General features: G+C 48.5%; 1 protein-coding gene across 1 annotated transcript in view; it reads right to left on the reverse strand.

Annotated features, from left to right (window-relative positions):
* Positions 1–22,356, reverse strand: part of ctdp1 (CTD (carboxy-terminal domain, RNA polymerase II, polypeptide A) phosphatase, subunit 1) — a 46,667-nt gene that overhangs the window by 6,598 nt on the left and 17,713 nt on the right. Inside the window, exon 12 of the mRNA XM_084696032.1 lies at positions 12,967–13,190. Coding sequence (XP_084552158.1) covers positions 12,967–13,190 — 224 coding nt within the window. The remainder of the gene's footprint in view (positions 1–12,966; positions 13,191–22,356) is intronic.

The raw sequence follows: 22,356 nt of genomic DNA on the forward strand, positions 1-22,356 counted from the left end.
CCGCACGAAGCTCCAGCGATCACCAGAGCCCTCGCACGGTCCTTGGCAGGGAGGGGGTTACAGTCTGGCGGAGCGTAACCGCGAGGGAGAACTCTGGTCAGGGCTGGAGACAGGATCCCTCCCTCACTCCGTCTCCCTCCCCTCCCCCCAGACCTGGTCTAAATGACTAGGAGTCTTCCGAGCTCTCCTAGCTGTCCCTCCATGGTCAGCTAATTGCCCCTGAGTGATGGGACTGGCTCTAACGAGGCCCTGACAGGCCCTCCCCACACAGTAGGAGCCAGTGCTCTGGTGGGCAGGCTGCACGGCTATCTAGCACTGCTCAGCCGTGGGGGAGCTCAGCAGCCCATGGTCCCTGTTACACACACACACACACACACACACACACACACACACACTACTGGAACATCGGCGATTGAGTTGGTGTGTGTGTGTGGGAGTGTGTTTGTTTGTACGCGTGTATGTTTGCGTGTGTGTCTGTGTCATTTCCTGTGTGTCGGACCACAGGAAGTCAGCCTGCCTTTCAGACTGGTTTCTCCTGACTGTGCGCGCTGCACAGCAAGATCAATCGCTGTAGGAGTACGAGGAGGAAACACCGAGCAAACGAAAACTGGGTCAGACGAACTTGCCGCTTTTCTTTTCTTTTCCACCCACCCCCACTCCCCCTCTTCTCCTTCATGTTTTCTTTTCTCTTCTGAAAAGCCTGAGTAAGCATTCCCTGCACCCCCCCCCCACCCCCCTTCCCTCACTGCTGCGCTTCCTGTCTGTCGGCAGCCCCGGTCTGGTGAAGCTCCGGCCCCTCTCGCTCCACCGGAGACAGACGAGCCTGCCGTCCCGCGTGCCACGCTCTCAACAGTCTCTCCCCACAGGAGGCCGCGTCTCGTACCGCCGGCAGGAGCCCTCGTCACAAGTGTCAGGATCTGTTCTCAGCCGGACGGAGGGACGCCAGGCGTCCTGCTGATGTCTCCGCAGGGCCAGGGGGAACGCTTCCCCCGGGCCCGAGTGCTGACGAGATGCTAGCCAAGGCGCTGGCGGGGCCCTGCTCAGCGAGTTCAGTCACGTTGTGCATGCAGAGATCCTCTTGACGGGTGCGCGCCGAGACGCGAGCACACACGGCGGCCATGGACTGACAGCTGACCTTATAACTACCCGCCCTTCGCTCGGCCTCACCTTCCCTCCCGTCGGCTGGCTGAATGCCAGCTCGGGCTATCTCCCACCACGGAGACGGAGGGGGAAGCTCTGTTCACCGGGCCGACAGCGGTACTAAATCAGCCGAGGCGCCACGGGGCCACCGACCTGACAAATCGCATCATCTCGCCTCGCGGCTCTCGCCGGCGGAGTTGGGCGCGTACCACATACCCGTGTGTGTCGGCGAGCAGATTGTGCGCGTTCACAGGCAGAGTCGCATCGGGCGCCGCAATCGCCACCGTTTCGCCAGGCAGAGACGCAGAGATTTGAATTGGTTTCTTTGTTCTTTTCCGTTTTCAGCCACTTGCATAATAATCCTTTTTACCGCCGAGCGTTGAATTAATCTCAGGAATGCCTCCCAGTCACGGCGAGACGGGAGCCACGGCGACATACGAGCGCTTCCTCCGCAGGAGAAAGAAAAGCAACAGCAAATCAAAACCAAAACACGGCCTTGAGACAATAAACCGCCATGCTGTTTATCTCGGGAGCCGGAAAACAACTGCTTTCATAAGTGCTAATAGAATCATTTGCGCTGTTGTCAGAGAATTACAGTGCTATTACAGTGGCCTTAAGGGGGTGGGGGCCTGCTCCAAATACAATTACACAACAACAAGTTGATAACACTCGGGCATGGTTATTGGAAGTGGTATTCTACTTGATATAACTTACATGCAGATGCTTAGCATATTTCCATACTTAAAGGGCCATTTGAAATCCCCCGGCAGACTCTTCTACTCCCTCCTCATCTAACTAAACATGCCATGTCTCAAAGCTTCTCTCTAACGCTCACAAAGACTGCTAACGGTATAATGACTACAATCTCTCACATCCTCAGACCACCATAGTGATGTGTGTTGGTTGGGGGGGGGGGGGGGACCACACACCCTTACTGAGGAAGCATCGGGGGGGGCAGCACCTGGCCTGCCTTCATACAGCCATACTGAAGCAGAACCAAATACTGCTCGGTAAAGAGATCACACGCAGCTGAGGGCCAGCCCTGATTGGGTTAGGCTCTTCTAACACCCTTCTATGGTCCTCCATCGCACCGCCCGCCCGCCCGGGAGGGAGGGAGCGAGGGCCTTGGGACTGACAAATAGGAGAAAGTCTGAAGTCTGAAGGTTCCACCCATAAATCCGACCGTACAGATCCAAACAACCGACCCAGAGAACCCTCTTGCCAGGAGGAAAGAACATAACCCGTTACTGCCGGTCCAACTTGTCCAATCTCAGAGCACCACTGATGGAAAACTCCCACACCAGCGGAGCTGAGCACAGATCCTGATAATGACTTCATTCAGAAACACCACCCAATGGGACAGTTAAGACATGCCCTGAGCCATGTGCTCAAGCACAATGCCCACCCGGCAATTACATAACAGAGATCCCCCCCCCGAAGGCAGACAGATTTCACATGTCAAAATGAAGGGGACGAGGGAGAGAAAGTGAATGGAGCATTTTGGGTTTCGGCGACGTTCCCTGAGAAACGTGTGGGCTCAGGAAGGTGTGCTAATCCCTGATGCACAGAGCAGGGTGCCAGGCAAGACACCATACTGTACCAGCAGCCCTGCAGGGCAGATTAGAAAAAGAGAGCGAGGGAGACAGAAGAAAGAAAGGGGAGAGGGAGAGGGTGTGAAAAAGAGAGAGACCAGTAGAGAGCCAGAGAAAGGAAGAGACCTCAGTTCTACAGGAGGAGAGATTGTGTCCACAGCGGGAACATTCTGGGAAACGTTTCAGACTCTTCTATCTGCTTCAGCCAGAGCCGACACCGACTGACTTGAAGGCAACAAAAAATGTTGAAGGGAAGAAAAAAAAGACTGCTCCTCCGTGTGCTTCAGCCCACCTCTCCAGTTCTAGTATGACTAGGCTGGTTCTAGTACAGCTATATCTATTCCATCTCTAATTATCTTTGTGCTCCAGTCCAAGTACGGCGGCATTTTCATCCCGGCTCTAGTTCTAGTCCGGCTCTTGGGGGAAATCGAATGCCGCCACAGGATATGAATAATCAGAGAACTCAGGAGTCCGATTCAAGCAAAAGGCATGAATACCCAACGTTTCATTATGGGTGATGATGGTACATGAATCGTTATCCCATGCTTTGTGTTGGGCTCTATTCATAAGCTCCAAAATATGCTTTGCTTTGGATGTAATTTGGATTACTAACCAATGCAGATGTAAAGGAATAACTGGGTCAGCTCCCTCCCTCCCCCCCCCCCCCCCCCGAAAAAAAGAAGAAGCTGCCTAGCTCATCCCAGCGTTACATAAGGCTCCAGGACGCTGGATGAAACGCCCGAGGTGTCTGGCAACACCCCGCAGCTTAAAGCACCCTAAATAGAAGACAAAGCAGAAGAGAAGCGATCAGGACAGAACAGGGCGCAAGGCTGGGCTCAGTGCGGTCCACCCCACTTTTACTCCTCTGACGAGCTCATTCTGTCAGGATATTCGTGCCATATTTGGCTTAGGGAAGAGAAGAAAAACAAAGTGAATAAATAAAGACATAAATAAATCCTCCTTATGCCTTGTTCTGACTGCAGTGAAAACATGAGGGACAAACAGAGGATTAGAGGTACGGGCGATAGCCATCTTTAACATCCATCTTTCTGACAAGGTAGGTCATAACGGAGAGGATTCTTGCTCTCTGTCTCCCTGGGTCACTTGAGCTTTCGGTACTGACTCTTAGCGCCGGCTCCCGGAGCAGAGCAGAGGGACTCGTTTAGCGTAGCGCTAGCCACGCCGAAGGTCACCGTGACGGAGCTGTGAGACCCGTTAAGGCCTTGTCCCACGGACCCTTTCCTTTTTTTCCAGACTGTCCTTCAGACGCAGCTCTCTGCCTTTGTGTCATTCCCAGCCATTAACACACAGGACTAATTCGAGATTAGGAGGGACACCGCGGACGGTACTGTTCCGCACGCACACCTCTGTAAACCAGTTGAGAATACTTTTGAAGGGTAGATTATTGGTTAAACATGGAGCGGAAGGGCGCCGTGCTACGACGGCGAAACACCAAAACGGGAACGCCGCGAAACAAGCCAGAGAGGCCTCCCCCACACCGGCTCTAAAACGCTGTGACGGGAACAACAATGTTCAAGGCCAGCGCCATTAGAAGAACGTCTCAGACCTGGCAAAGAGAAACAACCCCGCTCAAACGTTAGGGGCGCTGAATCTGACCCCTTTCTCTTGGAGCGAGAGAAGTCCTGAAGAGACACCTGGAATTCTTCGAAAGTCCCGAAGAAGTCCACGAGGAGAAGGGGCGGGTGGGACCGGAGGCTGGAGGAGCTTCCGAACGTGCGTGGAGCAGAAGACAGACGGCACGCCCGCCCTGTCCTGCAGCACCAGCTCACACCACAGAGCAGATCGGTCGGTATTGGCATGATTTGAAATGACATGGCATCGGCTTCCCACAAACACGGGGGAATAGGCCTTCGACAGCGAGGTGAAACTACAATACAGTTCACTCCTACTGCCGTGCTAACGATCAGTTCATCATTTTGGATATCAAACACACACCCGTAAAGCTTTCTGACTATCTTAGGACCACAACACTAAGGATTACTGCTCTGTAAATGGCTTCACTCTCCCAGGCTCTGAAATGAGGTTGGCCTTTGGCGGCAGAGGGAAGGATGTCTCTGAGACAGCAGGTGTAGTCTGCAGGAGAACCAGCAGGAAGAGACAAGTGGGCATGTTGGAGCTCACTCGTCGCCGTGGCAACTCGGCGGCACCTCGGACAGCTGGGATTGGAAACTTGGTGCATGTCACCTGACACCCTGCGAGTCGATGCACAACATTTTATGTCGGCGAGTCTGCTGAGTCACACACACACACACACACACACACACACACACACACACACACACACACACACACACACACACACACACACACACACATCACACAGACACCACACACTCTGCAGACAGTGAGAGCTTTTTGAAACTGGTAATGCTGGAAAAGAGAGCGGTAGCCAAACTCTTCTGCAGGCCTGGAGAGAGAAATCTCGCCCTTCTCATACTTATCTGCAGGAGGGCGCTCACCACAACTCCACAATATCCAGCCTCAGGGAACCAAATGCTGTCAGAAGCTGCCTTCTCAAGGATTTATTTTACATCCCAGGACAAGGCCGACAATGACTAATGAACAACTGAAAGCAACTTCGAGCCACGTTTTCTATTTGTGTTCTTGTGTACTTGTTCCAGTGTGTTTGTGTGTGTGTGTGTGTGCTGAGAGAACAAGAGACGAGAGAAACAGAAAGACAACGCAAGAGAAAGCGACTGAAGGGAGATGGGATGGAGGGAGAGCTGAGAGAGAAGGTTCACAGCTAAGAGCCATGGCTTAGGGGACCAGAGTCAATTATCCTGCATGCTTATTAGCCTGGTTCAGCTAAAACAAGCACCTAAGTGGTCATAACAGGGGAACCCTCCACTCTGCAGCTCTGTGCTGACGGGTCTCCAATCGGCTACCCAGGGCCTAGTCACATTGACACACTCCCTGTAACACGTCGGTTACCCAGGGCCTAGTCACATTGACACACTCCCTGTAACACGTCCGTTACCCAGGGCCAAGTCACATTGACACACTCCCTGTAACACGTTGGTTACCCAGGGCCTAGTCACATTGACACACTCCCTGTAACACGTCGGTTACCCAGGGCCAAGTCACATTGACACACTCCCTGTAACACGTCGGTTACCCAGGGCCTAGTCACATTGACGCACTCCCTGTGACACGTCGTACAGCCTTTGGCGTCAAACAAGTACCCTCCTTCAAAATATGCTGACCATAAACCAGTGCACTCCAATCCTGCTCCAGCCCTCTTCTGTGCCCTATGGCACACACTGATTCCTCTACCTAAAAAAGTCGACAAGCTGAGTCCGATGAGTTAGGATTGCTTCGACTGTTGACGGGAACAGAGCTGGAGAGGCCAGCTCTACAACAATCTATATCCAGTTGGGAACAAGCCCATTAACAGGCCACATTGAACTCAGCGGAGAGCTGAGAAATATTGACCGACAACGTGAAACTCTGAACGTCCCCTCTAATGCATGTTATTTGAGAATGACCTCAATGTGAACTCCCCTCTCATGGCTTCCGAGAGCACCAGTTAAACTCGGGTCTTTTACAGCAAACCTTTTCACGTGTGGCTGCAAAAAAAAAAAAAGCAAAGCTTTTCCCCCATGACGCTGTGGTTTGTGTTCCATAGAGCTGAGGTCTGCAGTGTCCACCTGACTCACATGCGTGAAACAACAGTGTCAATATCCATGAATGGGGGGGGATGGGGGGGGACGGGGGACGGTCACGCCATAAAAGCGGCAGTGAGGACTGAGGGAGTGTTAGTGTGGCAATTGCGGGCTGCAAATGACGGTGCAAATTCAGGACTGGGATTGAATAATCGTTAAGTGCCTGCTGCACACTGGGAACTGAATTGGACGTCTGTATTTGAGATCAGCGAGGGGCCAAGACCGTGCAATGTCCCCTGCTCCAATTCCATACTGACTTGAACCCCACGGGAGCTTATGTACACCAGTGTAAACACACACTAAAAAACAGTACACGCACACACACACACACACATCATCTTCCCATTTTTAAACACAACAAAAGAGTGGTTTTGATCAGAGCTACATCATTCTAACCCACTGCCTCTTATCTCTCAGCCAAAACCAATCTGAGAGGACTTGGAGGGGTGGGGGAGGAGGTTCATAGCGACAGGCAAATGCATTATCAAAATGGAGCGCCATCATTATCTGACTGTAACCTTCAAAGGCCTGCCGGTCAGGCCCCGGGCCCCAGGAAAAAGCCCTAATGACTCCTGGGGAAGAAGAGAAAGCCAAGTTCCACATCAAGTCCTCATTATCCGGCTGCCTTCCACTGCTCCCACTGCAGCTTGGCTGGAAGCTCTGCCAGACAGCCAGGCAGTCCTGTTCTCCAGACTGGCCACTAGAGACGACGCCCTCGCTGGGGGGGACAGCCGAGGGATGAATGATCCTTGAACAGCACGGGAGAGACGCTCGCTACTCTCTTCCCTGCAGTCCGCAAACACCGTGACGTGGGAATCCATTGCCTTGATAGTGGAGGCTGATGCGAACCATCCTGTGCTGCTGAGAAGGTCGGTATGTGTGAAACCACGTTTGCAAAGAAGAGCGAAGGAATGAGCGGAGAGGGCAGGAACATGAGAGCAAAAGAGAGGGGCAGGAGAGAGCGCCTCGTTTTGGCCATGTGGGATTTTCTGTGATTCATTTTTAATTTCTCCTCATACTGTAAAACACCTAGTGTGCTTTTGATATCAGCAAGCGGTCGATCCGGATGAAAGGCCGTTTGACTTCCAACATCTTCGCATCTCCACTCTCCTGATCATGGCCGCAGGGCCAAGCAAGCTGGAACACAGACTCGAACATAGACCGCAACAAAAGCATCTAGATCAAATGTTGGTTTCGCAACTGAACAAAATCAGAATCAAATCCTCTCCGGGTGCCAGACATCGTTGCTGCGGCCCCCTTTTCTGGTGGACCTCGCACGACAGCGTCTTGGCGTGTTTGAAATCAGTACGATGGTGCGCGTGGAGACGAGGCCTCGGGAGACATGGCCGTGTTCTGCGTGCCCCTGATTGGAGTGTGGCGTGGATGGACATGGGTGCCACTCGATCCTCTTATCTCCCCGTGGCTTCAAACACAGGGCCTGCTCAGCTCTAATGGGATTAAACAATCATCAGGCCCCAGCATGGTTCCACTCGAGGGCCAGGGGGCTCCTCAAGCCCGCTCACCAGCGAGTTCCATCCACCCCACACCTCTGCGTTCTTCCTTCCTGCCGTGGGTTGTGTAACGTCGTTCAGAGTGTACACAGAAACAACAGAGCGTCCAATTGTGTTTCCCTTTCGATTTAATCTAAAGGTGTGTGTGTGTGTGTGGGGGGGCGGCGGCGGCGGTGTGAAATCTGGGATGAGGGCCGGAACATGTGTGAATTGCTGGTGGGGCCGTTTACTGAGGGGACGCTGCCGTGAAGAGAGCGCGCCAAAATCAGAGGCACACGATCTGACAAGCCAAACTGAGGAGAGGCGGTAATCAACTCCCCTTGTGTATCGAGTGTAGGCGCACACACCCACCCCTACTCACACACACACACACACACACTTCACCATCACAGTATCAGCATCTCACCAGACTGTAAAATCATTGTCCTTCTTCCTTCCCGGATTAAAACATCAGACATGTCGTGTGTAATCTACTCAAATGTGATGGTGTGATCTGCTCTTGTACAGCCTATATTCATGGCCCATTTTCCTTCAAACACATGCATAGGAAAGGTGTAACAGTGGAGTAACAGTAACAGAGGGAAGATTTGTATGTAAAAAAAAGTATTTCAGAAGGAGACAAGAGAGTAGCGAAATAGATTTTCAGGCGAATTCACACAAGAACTTTAGGTGTGAATACGCAGATATATAAATAAAGCTGTAACACTTTTACACCAACTACAGCTGCAGAGCCACCCTTTTAGGAGCTCTTCAGAGACATCCTGTATCTTACTCAGTTTAGAGTCAAACAAAAAAGGCCTTCTGCCTTCTCCACTTCCTTCCAGTTCTAACAATACACTCATTTAATGACAGTCTTCACCCAGTCCCACTTGGAGATGGAAACATTGACGAGGTCCATAGAGAAAGAAAAGGAAATATAGCTGCAAGCAGCAATGGTGGATTCCTACCCCCAAAATGCACATTCTTAAAAAATGGACACAGTCGATGGTTAGGGCTAACCCCACCCGGACGGAGGAGTCCTTTAAACATGTCACAGGTTGCTGTCACTACCAATTGAGCTATGGCAACTGCTGTTCAGATTGAAGTTATGTTTCTGTATATAAAAAAAAAGAAATAGTTTCTCCTAACGGCTAGCATTGTTAGCATTATTAGTTTGGGTCAAATGTGATCCAAGTTCACACAGTTCCCCCTACAAGAGGAATCCTAATGAGCATTTTAAAGGTTGAGGGTAAACATCTCAAATAAACTTAATTCACTCTGATATAGCTTGCCACTATGATGAACAGCCATGTTCAACTCCGTTGGTTCTGACAAATGTGAGGCAAGAACTAAATAACAAATGGAATGAATATGCAAACTTAATGACAGTTTAAATGTCAACAACAACAGCTGCACCAGTTAAGTGACATTTTAAACAATTTACTGTACAGTAGGTACTGAAGGAACAGAATATAATATGCTGACTCAAAAGAGAAGGTCATAATTTCCTTCTCAGCATGTGGATATTAGGATTCAAGACAAACACAGGGAGAATCATAATAGCCAAGCTCATTTTTGTTGATGTGGCTAAAGAGAAATGAGTATAGTTCTGTCCTCAGCATGTAGGATAATCTCAGCTACAAGACTAAAACTCAAGCTAGAAATATGTTAAGATGCTACAACCCTTCAAGACGAATCCATAAACATGGCTTACTCAAAAGTTCCTACATTTGTAGCCGAACCAAAATGTTTGTATGTCAACTGACTCAACAGCAAAACCGACTTTGTAAAAGGCTGCGCCACCTCCACTCAAACAGCTGCTTTGCTTCCGGAAGGTTCAGTCCAATATTCCTTCTTTTATCTACCCCATCAGCATCACAGGTAGGGGCAGCGTCAGGTCCATCACAACGGCCCCAAAACACAGACCTGCTGAAGAAAACCTGATGTGGGGATTAAACCACTCCACATGAGAAGCCTGCCACAACAATGTCCTGGAGTGGAGGCTGATTGCAATCATGGAGGAATGAAAAGATGTGGGTTGTAGAGGTTAATGACGACAATAATGACGGACGAGGTGGGTGGGGGGGACTGACACGTCTACACTGTGCCTCACGCGTGCCCTCGCCCCATCCCTGCCGGCCAACGGCACCTCTTCCAACTGAACAGTCGTCTCTTAAGGAAGCGGGGGGGGAAAGCCTGCTGGTCACCATTAATCACTATATCAATCACTGAGGAAATGAAGCTAATGACCACCAACGCACCATCAGTGGGCTGAAACAGCAGCCTTAAGAGGTTTTTTCTCATTTCTGACGCCATCCATATAACCCGCAGGGTGACATTAATACACTTCAGTGTCAAGTGTCCAGAACGTTGCGATGACTGACAGCAGCTCAAAGGTTTGGGGTTATTAGAGGTCAAGATTAGTTTTTGATGGAAAACGGACCATTATTGAAATGCTCCCCTTTGCACAGTGGTTAATTAGAGAGCACAATGTCACGAGGCTTAGTTCTTCTTCTCCACATTGATGGCTGCCATGGAAACTGACCATGCAAAAAAGAAGAACTATGAAGTATGTCTGTCAGCAATCAAGGTCAGGGAGAACAAAATCTAAAGGAGGGTGAAGTCAATTGACTGAGCTTAATAAATGAGCCAAGCTTGAATTGGCCCTGACAGGTTTTTGAAATGAAAAGCAAAACAGAAAAAAAAAAAAAAACATACAATCCTTCCATCCTTGTCCCTACAGTATCCAATAGAACAGAAACATCAGATGTCACACAACATTCTAGCTCCCCCAAGACAACCAGGAAGCAAGCGGGGCTGCAGCAGAAAACTGATGTTTTGAAGGGCTCAGAAAGAGAAGTGGTTTCCATGGAGCGGTGCATCTACTGTAGCTTAGCAACTGCTTTCTGTCAATGCTGGGTCTGAAGATGAGGAGGGGAGAAGGGAGCTATGGGATGGAGGAGCATAACTGCTAAATGAACTCCGGTCTCCAAAGAGCCACGTACAGACAGTTACTTTTTATTACGGTTTAGACGTTACTATGCTTTCTAAGTTCTGTATGAGGGAGGTTTGATTTTCCAGGGGTGTTGTTCACATGGATCTTGTTTTGGTGCTTCAGCCTTCCAAAACACCCACTTATCCCTTACATCCCTCCCACATACCGTCCCATCCGGCACTTATCTAATAACCCATACTAATAACATACTACCATTTAATTGCATGACAAATCCTACAATGCTTACTTGATTAATGGTTGCTATGTAGTTACATGGTAATTGACTGAATGTTAATTTAATCTGAACAAATGGCAAACCCTGTATCCTGGTGTTTAAAAAAATACTTGGAATAGAAAGTAGCTTTAAATGAATCCTAAAGTGAAAGGAACAGAGACAAGGAAGAGAAACTGAGTCATTCAAAGCTTTGTGCAGATCGCAAACAGGGGAAGCTAATGCTAACAAGTCAAGCCGTTTCTCATTCCTGGTCTTTTAATGGATTTAATTTGCATCCCCATCAGCAGGGAGGCTCTGTGGAAACAGTGACTGAGTAAACCACTGTTGTGTGTGCAGTGCCGTAAAGGGATAAATAGTTGGAAACAATTCATCCGTTCTGCATTTGCCTCTCTCCTTCTCTCTCATACACAAAATGCGGTAATTTGTAGAGGCAGATTTACTGAACTGAATTCAGAAACTGCGACATTTGAAAGGTACACAATGGAAACTTTATGCTCTCTGCTTCTGGTGCCTTTAACCACGGTGGCATGTATGGAGTGCTTAAATGTGGACCCTACAGCATCATAAGTCAACTGAAACTTGCCGAGGGAGGGCATGAGCATTCAAAACGTTGTACATGGATGGAGCATCATGGTCAATAAACGTCAGGGACTTCTTAGGAAAGAATTGTAATAGTATAAAGAATGTATTCGTATGTCAGCTTTCCATGATTCAAACACTTCCAAAAACCCACCAGGGGTTGGCTTCGACTCTGGATAGGTATACAGTAAACACCTGGTGGTGCGGATCAGCTGCTGCTGGCTAGCTACGAAACACAACATGTTCTCAGAGGGAGTGAAATCGAATTGACCAGGTGCTCACCAGACCACAGATGCCTGGCGATGAGGAATAAATCCCCATGCCCTGGCGGAGCCCGTCTGACCAACAGCCCTCAGACCTCCTGGGTTGGACAGACAAGGGGGATGAAGAAGCGGATGTCCAGAGGAGGAGGAACATTAGGGCTACTGTCAAAGAGAAGCAAACGAGTGGGAGCCATTCTTTGTTAGGACTAACGGATGCTGTCAAGTTACTGCAAGGCTTTCGGCTCCCTCTTGCTCCACTCACTTGCTTTCTGTTCACAGACAGCGGAGATTGGAGAAGATCCAAGCATTATACCAAAAGGAATAGACAAAAGAACACCAAGCTAACATGAACCCGGACGAATGCCTACTGAAAAGAAAATCCTTTGCTAAACAACTGTGAGCCAGGTCTTCCAAAATATCTTTACGCATCTAATTTGCTCATCTAAAAGATGAACATATGACAGATGGTCTAGGTGCTTTTTACCCAGCCTGGCTGCTCTGTGCTGGGAAGAAAGAGCCCAGATGGAGGCATGTCCTCCACAGCCCCCTCCCTGGGCTCCAGACGGGGCCAGAGTCAGAGCCGGGGCAGGCCAGACATCTGGGAGAGGGAGCTGGGCAGAAGAGACAGATTTCTGGGTGTCTAGCAGCCCAACCTGGCTTATCCAGGCCCCCGCCTGGCCCACTTCCACCGCACTGGGACACTGGCGCAGGGCCATAACCCTCCGTCTGGTTGAACTCAGTTTTGAAATCCATGTCATGAGAGTGGATCCATGAGAGTTCGTGGCGACGAACCAGGCCAACCATTGTGTAGGACAAGGGGACTGAGTGGGGGTGGCTTTAGACAGTGAAACACTAGGGACCACGGAAGTGAAGACATGACGTCGCTTCATACTTCTGCGCCCTCGTCTAGTCACCGACTAAAGTAGTCTCGAAGGGGCTGAGGTTTGAACAATGCTATATTGTCAGGAGTGCTAGTGTACTGTGGGTACCTCAACACGCTGTCTGCCGGGCTGCCCTCGCCGCTCCATCGTGTCTCCGTCCTCTCCTTGACGACGGTGCCGAGGGCCTGAGAGCCGTGCTGCTCTCCCTTCGGGGTTCTCGACGAGCCCACCTGTGACCGCTCTGCCTCCTCCTCTTCATCCTCCTCTTCTCCGAGCTTCTTCCCCCGCTCCTCGCTCTCATTATCGCTCTCCTCGCCCAGAATGTCGTCCACCTGTTGGAAGGGGGGAGAGTGTTGAGTGTATGCCTGCTCAAGGACTGAGTAGGACAAACACACACACAGACATCTCACTTCTGGTTGGTTGTCTAGGACATCTTCTGGCAACAGCCTGCTGTTGATGTGGCGTATCTGCAAATGAGGCTACATGCTAGCTCTTAACATACGGATCACTCTGGCCTGTAACTGAGCTTAATTACCCTCTCTCCCTCCAGGGAAAACCCATCAGATGACTTTCCCCCTCCATTATTTAGAGCAGGAAATGAAGCGGAGGGAGGGTAGGAAGGGCATATTCCATAGGACTGAAATAGAATAGGCTACGGACATAATAAAATTAATCTTTATATATATATATATATATTTTTTTTTTACAGTAATTTGGGTGTTCCATTCATATTTTACCAGAGGTTGTCCCTGACACATTCTATATTGAAGTATAAAAATGAATGTGTGGAAACCTTTTTTTCAAGGCAGATTACCCCCAATTAGATGCCACAATCAACAAACCAAAACATTACAGACAGTAAGCTAAAAAGATGGAAAAGGCTTGGACACAATAAAAAAAACTAGACAGTTGACGTCTTTAGAACTTCAATAGTCTCCTCTTTTACCACTCAATTCCCTCTACCACTGGACCAATCCCAGCAGGCCTGCCTCCATTACACGAGAATGGGCAGAAATAAAGGGCATCTGGGGTGTATCCCTCTTGATGTAGCGCATACCTTCAGTATTGCCTCAGTAAAACCAGCCAGAGGCAGGCCAAACCGGAAACAGTAAATCTGGGATAACTTACTTTTTACGTTTAGCTCTTTCTTGGCCATCAGTAACTGTCCCCAGTAGATATTGCTAGTATTTGTGGGGAGTTCTACGGCCTACCTGCACTTTGGTATAGCAACCCCTGAGCAACTTCTGAGCCCCCCCCCCCCATCCCCTTTTTGAAGGGTCCACCATAATAACAGGATTTACTGGCTCTTAGTTTCGGTCAGAGCTTTTAAGGCCTCATGAGTTGGGGCTCATCTATCTGCCTAAGTTGAAGTTAAAGAACTAAAACACCATCGTATCTCACGAGTGGTCTGCTAGGGCAGCTGAATACATTGGTTTGGCCTTCAACTACAGCATTCATCAGTATAGCTGCTGTCTACGGTGCCTGACCACAATACTTATTGATTATTACATTGTTTCAGCAATACATCTTGTGACTTTGAGTGAAATCTAATTATTATGTAAGCAATATGCATGTCCGTCGGGATGGTCAAGTTGACAAAATTCATTCAATTCATTAAATCCAAGCCCTCCACGTCAATAAACATATCTTGTTGTGAAGTCCCTGGAAAGCAACACAGTTTGAGGACTTCTCACTTCATAATTTGTTAAAATATCAACAAAACTCATCTCATTTGGGTCATCTTAGGTTGAATACATGTCAAATGAATTGGACAGGTACCCAATGAAATAACAAACATGGGCCTGTGTGAACAGTTTCGAAAAAATGACCTGAAACAGAAACACGCCAAGAGCAGCAAACATTCTAAGTGATAGTTTCACAGTACTAACGTGTACTATATGTACCCTGTCCTCCCAGCATGAATCAAAGCTAGTGCTCTCAGCGAGTGGTTAGCCGTGGATGAGAGATCAGGGCGTTTGGGCCTTGCCTACCTCGTGAGGGGTCTCAAATCACTTACCCTCACCCAGCTAAACCACAGTTCACAAAGTCAAAACACTTCTCTTACAGCCTTAAGCAGCGAGACAGGCCTCAACAGTCCCCCAGAAACAGCATGACTGCTTTCTTCAAGTTGCCGTTCCTCAGCTGGAATAAGAGGCCAGGCAGACAGCTCAGCATGGGGGCTACTCAGTCTGGTTGAAGCAGAGCTGGTCGGGAAGTTTGAAACATTGATGAGCCCCGGGGATAAATAGAAAGTCCAGTTCAGTTCTTACTACTTTTTCAGAATATAGGAATTCAGTAACACGTTATAGGTGCGTAATAAGTGCTAGTTAGTAGGTAATAAGACCTTGATACAAGGCTGATTTAGTTTCTCTCAAATCCCTCTGAGGTAGTGGTTGCGGATCTACGTACACAACATTCAGATATGAGTTAGATTGCTTCATAGCCACGTCACTATATATCCGGGAAAACAGACATGATAATTGACAGCAGGACATGAGAATCATTAAGGCTGACACACACAGCTCTTTCTCCATCCTCTGACGCATGCTTCATGCTTTCCATTCAATTCATTTCTGTCTGCTTTACTTCAAATGAAAGAGATGGATGTGAATCGGTGTGTGTTGAAACATGAGTAAAGTGGATTCCTCTATTAGAGAAACTATTGTCTGGTTAAGGAGCAAGACCAGCGGGAACGTATTTATTATGTTTGTTGAAAACATTTCTATCATCTGAGAGTACAGGGCTTTGAGCAAAGTCTCGAAGCTTCTAAAAGTGATTGAGGGACTGGTCATATAACCAACAAATCAAAATGATTGACATGCAAAACCCAGACACACATGGCTGTATAATCATTTTTTATAAAGAGCAAATACCTTAAAGTAGAAGAAAAACAGCCCAGATTCCACATCACTCCAAATCATGACCAACAGCCTTAGCTTCACATTGAATTTGGAGGCATATTTTGGAGGCAAATCTTTGCCCGAGGCAAAATGCCCATATCAGGTATTATGTTCACAGGAAGTTTAAGCAAAGCTGACCTTGGCTGTCAACTCAATTACTATATCTTAAGGTGGCCATATCATGCTTTCACATGGAATAATGGAATGAGTCCTTGTTCTAAACCAAGAACTTCAGGGTCAATGTGATCTTATAACAATTACTGGTACCTTCCTACAATGGCTTGTGTTACAAATAGTTTGGCACGTTTTGTAACAGAGCGGTCTAAACACAGCCTCCTTGGGCCTCATCACACATTGTCCTGTGAGAACAGCACAAACCTACCTCGTCCCTCAAAACCCCAGAAAGGAAGCTGTTGGAGACAGCGACCTTAAGAAAGATTGGTCGAGCTCAAAAACTGTTGTTTTCAAAACAGCATACATGTATGAGTTAAACATTTGTATTGAATGTCAAGATGTTAGAATAGAAGACAACCTTCAGGCAGATAGTAGAGCTTGATCAGTCCAGTCGTGTTCTCTGTAGACCTCAGTGGGCGCACACTGTGCTAGACACTCAAAGCCACATATGATAGCTATTGCCAGACGTATTATCCATTTAGTGTCTCAGCAGAGGCATGGGTCACCTACAATGAACACTAAGTCAATAGCAAAGGTATTTCTAAAGGGCTGTCCTTGGAATGGGGGACAAAATAAATAAATGCTTTATGAAATGAAATACAAACATATACATGTATGTGTGTATGTGTATATACAGCGGTGTGCGTGTATTTCTTTTTGTCTAGCATATCTTCTGAGGAAGGGGGGAGTTGGGAGTGAAATACAGTTGAAAGATAATTGGTGCAGACAAGGAGTCGGATGATCTCCCTGGACTGTGGGAGGTGATATCAACACGAGGTGGACTAAGGCAGGCTCAGCCAGAAGCTGGCAGACTCCCTTCACACGAGGATATCACAGGGTCAGTCAATAGAAGCTCACTCTCCTGACCTACTGCTGTTTGCTTAAAGTTATTGAAGAAAGAACTCAAGACGAGTACACACCAAAATCCCACAAGGAATGGATTTGACACCCCTGATTGCTAACACCCATCTCTGACTGCGCTGGCCTGTCAGGAAATCATAGGTAGTCAGAGCATAGATTATGGCTTGAAGTTGTCTAGCGATGCAGGTTTATAGGCAATAATGGGTAAAAGCTTGAATTGGAAAATAAACAAGCCTTGCTTGGGGGAGGTAATGATGTGTTTTAGAGCGTGTCTGTCCCTTTAATGAGGACAGCCGAATGAGAGCAGGGGACAAATCAGCATGTGATCCACAAACACAGGGGGAAAAACCGGATTATAAACAAAACTACTTCTGAAAGGATATCACTACATCATTATTTGAGATAAACAAATTTTTATGCAGAGTACATCCATTAATAGGAGCTTCCACAATCTGTCTAAACCCCCCACCCCCCCCCCCCAACTCATTTCCCAAACGGCACAGAGCACGAGGGCTAGATAACGGGTACAACTATCTATATACACACACACACACACACACACACACACAACTAATGTTTACCGGATTTCTCAGCTTGAAACTTCAACCCTGACAGACATGACTACTTGAGGCCGTGGAGGACAGGGTAACGCCCCCACAGCAGCGGCCTCTCCCATGCCACTTCCTTTCCAGCCTCTGAGCTCTTGCACTGTACTCAAGGGCACGAGCCAGATCAAAGGCTGTATGCTTTCCAATGTGGCAGACCCCCGCCCAACCACACTCTGTCGTGAGCAATTACCCTGGAGGAAATGTGAAACTCATTATAAGGCACCCTTCAGAAGGAGCTCGTGGCTGCCTCCTCGGAGGCACAACTGTACGAGTCCTCTCCTTAGCCTTCAGCTCTCAGGTACAGAATCAAAGAACATTTTAAGGGGGACAATCAAAGGGCAAGTAATGGCAGGTACAATTTCCAGAAGAGCCTGAATGGGTGGATGTATGGACACACCCTCCCCTACGACATTGGCAACAATGCAACTGAGGTCATTGAACTACTGTTTCTTAAGGGTAGGATTTTAAAAGGTATATACATTTTTTCCAAAGGACATAAATAAATAAAAAAAACCTGGGAACCAACAATAAATAGGCTACAGATTTTTTTGAATGCATCCAGCTTTTAGAAGAGACAACACATTGGAGAAAAAACACTGTGCTTTTAAAATTTAAATACATGTGGGTATATCGTTTCACTGAAGATGAAAATCTGCACGTCCACTAATCAAATCATTGTTCCCATCCTCCTCTCTTCTTCTTGATATAAAACGCGTTGGAAAAACGTGGAAGTAACACAACTCCAAACGCTTCCCCCACTCCTGGTGAGGTCCTCTGACAGTTTAAGGACTGAGGCTGATTCCTGTCAGGCTGCCAAGGACTGTGTGCTAATGTAAGGCTGATCAAGGGGAATATTCATTGGGCACCAGGGTTGGGACAGATGATAGTCAGGCTGAGGTGATGAACTGGCTGGTCCAGGGACAGTCCATTAGAGGCAGTGTCAAGGAGACTGCTCTGATGCCCTCTTCTAACTCACCACAGAGAGACAGTAGGGACTGGAAGAGTACAACTAATCTTTGTGCTCCGAAAAACCCCGCAGGACTGTCGGTGTGTGCCATGCTTATACTCGTGAGACTTGCTGAAGAGTGAACTGAAACCTTCATGTACATCAGACCGAGCTGCAACCTGGCAGCTAGGATGTGCCTGGATTCAGCACCATGGACAGCACCCCACAGTCGTGCAGCTGGTTCACATTATGAATGTACACACTCCCTTCCACAGCCTGAGAAAACGTCAATAGTAGAGGAGAAGCCGAGACGAAAGTGAGACGGCTCATGATGTACAGGGACAAGTATTGGTCTGAAATGTATTATTTAAAAAAAGCTTCCTGTCCCATGACAGGCCTTTGCTGATTTTATTGTCCTTGTCAAATACGATACCGGTCAGCAGACTCCAAAAACCCCTGACCTGGGGACACTAATTCAGTCGACTGCGCTGTACACGCCCAGACTCTAACCTCCCTGGGAATGGACGTGGTGGATGTGGTGAGCTCCTCTGGAGAGCTGTGTGCAGAGCGGGCGATGCCCAGGGCTGCTTGGGCCCTCCGGGGTCACGTGACTCCTGTGGGAGGGAGGCAGGGGTGACGGCCTGCAGCGCCGTGACATTTCTGAACCCATCTCTGCAGTGATCCACTCTGACGGCCGCTCTCCACCAAAGGTCACTGTGGGAGACAGCCTGAGCTTGTCAGCTCTGTCAGGAGAGAGTGCACCATTTGGTGCTGCTGGTGGTGCTGGTGGTGGTGGTGGTGCTGCTGGTGGTGGTGCTGGTGGTGGTGGTGGTGGTGGTGGTGTGGGGGGTTAGATAGTTCGGTGTAAAAAAAAAGTTTTTACGGCTTCTGCTGGTTTCAAGTGCTTTGAAACTCACACACATACTTCCGATTTGCAGAATGTCATTTCCCTGCGTGAACTTTGGAGAAACTCCAAAGTGACGATTAATAGCATACTTCTCGGCTACGCCATCATCAGCTATCCTTTTCTGAAGCTTAAGCTGCATGGCATTCATTCAGTGCCCAGGAAACCAGAGGGCCGTTTTGCCTAGCCACAGTCCCAAACTCATTCGAAAGGAAACCCGCTGATTATACAGAGTATACTGTAGCTTTCGGAATGACAAAAATGTGGAAGCGCAGCTGCCCTTATCAGGCCTTGCAGCTGGGTCTGCACAGAGGGAGGCTCGGAAATCCAGAAAGTACACTGAGCTCGTCTGATTACCAGCAACTACACCACACAGATCCTTGTAGTCTTCTGTAACATCCTCATGTGAGGGTACTGCTCAGGACCATCTGTGGTTGGGGGGGGGGGGGGGAGTAGAGTTTTGTTGTTGTTGCTGTGAGCCCCTTACCCACCTTGCCTGGCACGGTGTCCAGCTCAAGGCCAGTACGCAGGATAGAGGGCCTTAATCACTGCCAGAGGGAGAGAGGGCTCAGGGACTGGGACTGGGCCAACTAGCCGGACGGAGAGGCCTCCATCCAGTCTGTCTGATGAAAGATTACAGACAAAGCTGAATACAACCCATTTTCGAAAGAAGGCATTCTGCCACACACACACACTTTTTCAGCCTCTTTTCTAGAAGGGACACACTCAACTGAATCCATTTCTGTCCCCTACTGGCTTTTGTCAAATGGGATGTATGTTTTCCTCCAGCCTCTCTATTCTTGGCACAGAGAAGATGGGATGAGGATAAGAGGGGGGTTCAACACATGGAATCTGGAGCAGACCATCACAAATAAGGCGTCTTTGGCACTCTGTTAAGCGGAGACTGAAAAGATACACACACAAGGCCAAACACAAAACGCTTGTCTCATTACTTTCCATTCTTCCACTACCAATTGGCTTCATCCAGTGGGTGCATCTTCAGAGGATGTTGACAGCGATTTCTTAAGACTGCCTGTTGTATAGAGAGGCGAAATGAGACACAATAGAACTCCAATCTCAAAGATAAAGGGGTTTGGTTCGGCAAGAGGCCGGATGCTTTTCGAAAGTTGTCAAGGACCAGAGCTTTGGTCATGTTTGCCTGCACTGCTCTTCCCGGTCATGCTGAGCCTTTGTGTTGAATCAAAAGCCTAGAACAGAAAGCATGGCCGTCTATTAAAGCACTGATGATGGTTTGAAAACCATGATCCCTTCTTTCGTTTGTTCATTGGATTTATGGTGATTCTGCCACACTACAACAAGCAACAAAATACTACTGAACACACTGACAGAGTAAATTCAGATCCCTGCCCTCCCGTATCCAAACAAACACTATTTCTATAGCAACAGCTCACCATATCACCACAGTTACCATCACCATGCACATCCCACTCCAGGGTCAGGCTCAAGGACAAACAGCACACTTAAAGATCTATGAGATCAATGCGAAGGCCCTCTGGGCTGCATCAGTATGACGGATGACCTGGCCAGATCCCCTGTGATCCAGGGCTTAATGAGCCGGGCCTCAGAGAGGGGGCCTTGCATCACACACGTTCGGTACAATCTCTGGCAATATCTTCATCAGCACCTTCCACCTGTTTCCAAGGCAGTTCCCAAGGTAAAAAGGACGTTAAACTAACACAAGCAGAACTTATTACATCATCAATGTGCTTGATTAGCAATATCCATTCCAGGAGGTAATGTGGCAGTCTATCTGGTGGAAACATGGGAAGAGAAAAGAACACAGTGATGGATTGGAAGGAGTGTCTCCTTAAGTACCTCTACAACGACATCATTATGTTGTGTGTGAAAAGGACAGCACATGCGGAACAGTGCATTTAGCTGCCATGGAGTCAAGGAATCATGGTACAAGTTCAAGACGAGTCAACCTATAGGGTCACCAATATCTTCATCACTATCCAGTCATCATGTTGGTCCTGTTGACTATAGGAGCAGAGCGATGTGTTGACGATGCTGTAAACGGGTTTTGAGTTTGAGAAATAAGCGGATGATTGTAAATCCAAACAAAAGGCCAAACAAAAAAAAACCTAGCCAGAATCACCTTTTTTATTTTCCCTCTTCAGACTCTAGAACCCCCCCACCCCCCCCCCGTGATATTTATGAACAGTCAGCTCCCGCTAATATAAATCTCTGGAGCGCTGGCTTTAATGCTGATCCGTCCTGGCATGCCGAGTGAAAGTTATTGGGAGCAGAGCAAATTTACACCCCTGGGCTCTCCCTTTCATGATTTATTCAAGGAGGAGAGACTTTCTTTTGTATAGTAAAGGAAATGGGGGGGGGGGGGGGGGGGTTGCGAGGGCAGTGGAGGTCCATTAAAAGCATGGAAATGGAGCAAAATGTATAAATGAGGGTGAAAGACAGAATTTTGGTCTAATCTGCCCTTCTCTTTAATGGCGGTCCAAAGCTTCTCATTATGCCGAGGGGCAGGGTCAGTTGGTGTCTGTCTACAGTCTTCTGAGGTGTGACAGGCAGAGAGAACCCTTGAGTCTGAGCTGAGAGGAGCACTGCCCCAACGCCTCGGTCTGACTAAGCAGGAAGCTCTTCCCCACCGCTGTACACAGGAGGAGATTCATTACACAGCAGGTCCAGTAGAAGCTAGACCCATGTGATTAAAAGAACTCTGACTGATCTGACATCGTTCACAGATGGAACCCCCCGCTGTCGTTCGTGCTGTCGCGCAGCTGGGAAGGAAGGCTTTTCTGCTGACCCGATCCAGGGAACGCACTAACGAGCTCGTGTCGGAGTCTTACTGTACTCGCCGTTCGTTTGTACAGTTGAACGCCTTTGATGTGGCTGTGCTAAAAGCTTGAACAGGGAAAGCCCTCGTGAGGATCTCACAGGGGGAGCCCGTGGAGACATGGAGATCAGACTACCTACACACCCAACAGATGCTACACTGAGCATTGCTAACTGGGTAGAGTCAGAGCTAGGAGTTCATGCAACACATGAGAAAGCTCTTTGAAATGGGTCGGCACCAACCTGTTTATTGTTCACTGAGTGCCAGGTACCACAGCCGCAGGCCCAGGA

The sequence above is a fragment of the Hypomesus nipponensis genome, chromosome 4, assembly GCF_054491055.1.
Source record: "Hypomesus nipponensis isolate SF chromosome 4, ASM5449105v1, whole genome shotgun sequence".
Lineage (NCBI taxonomy): Eukaryota > Metazoa > Chordata > Actinopteri > Osmeriformes > Osmeridae > Hypomesus > Hypomesus nipponensis.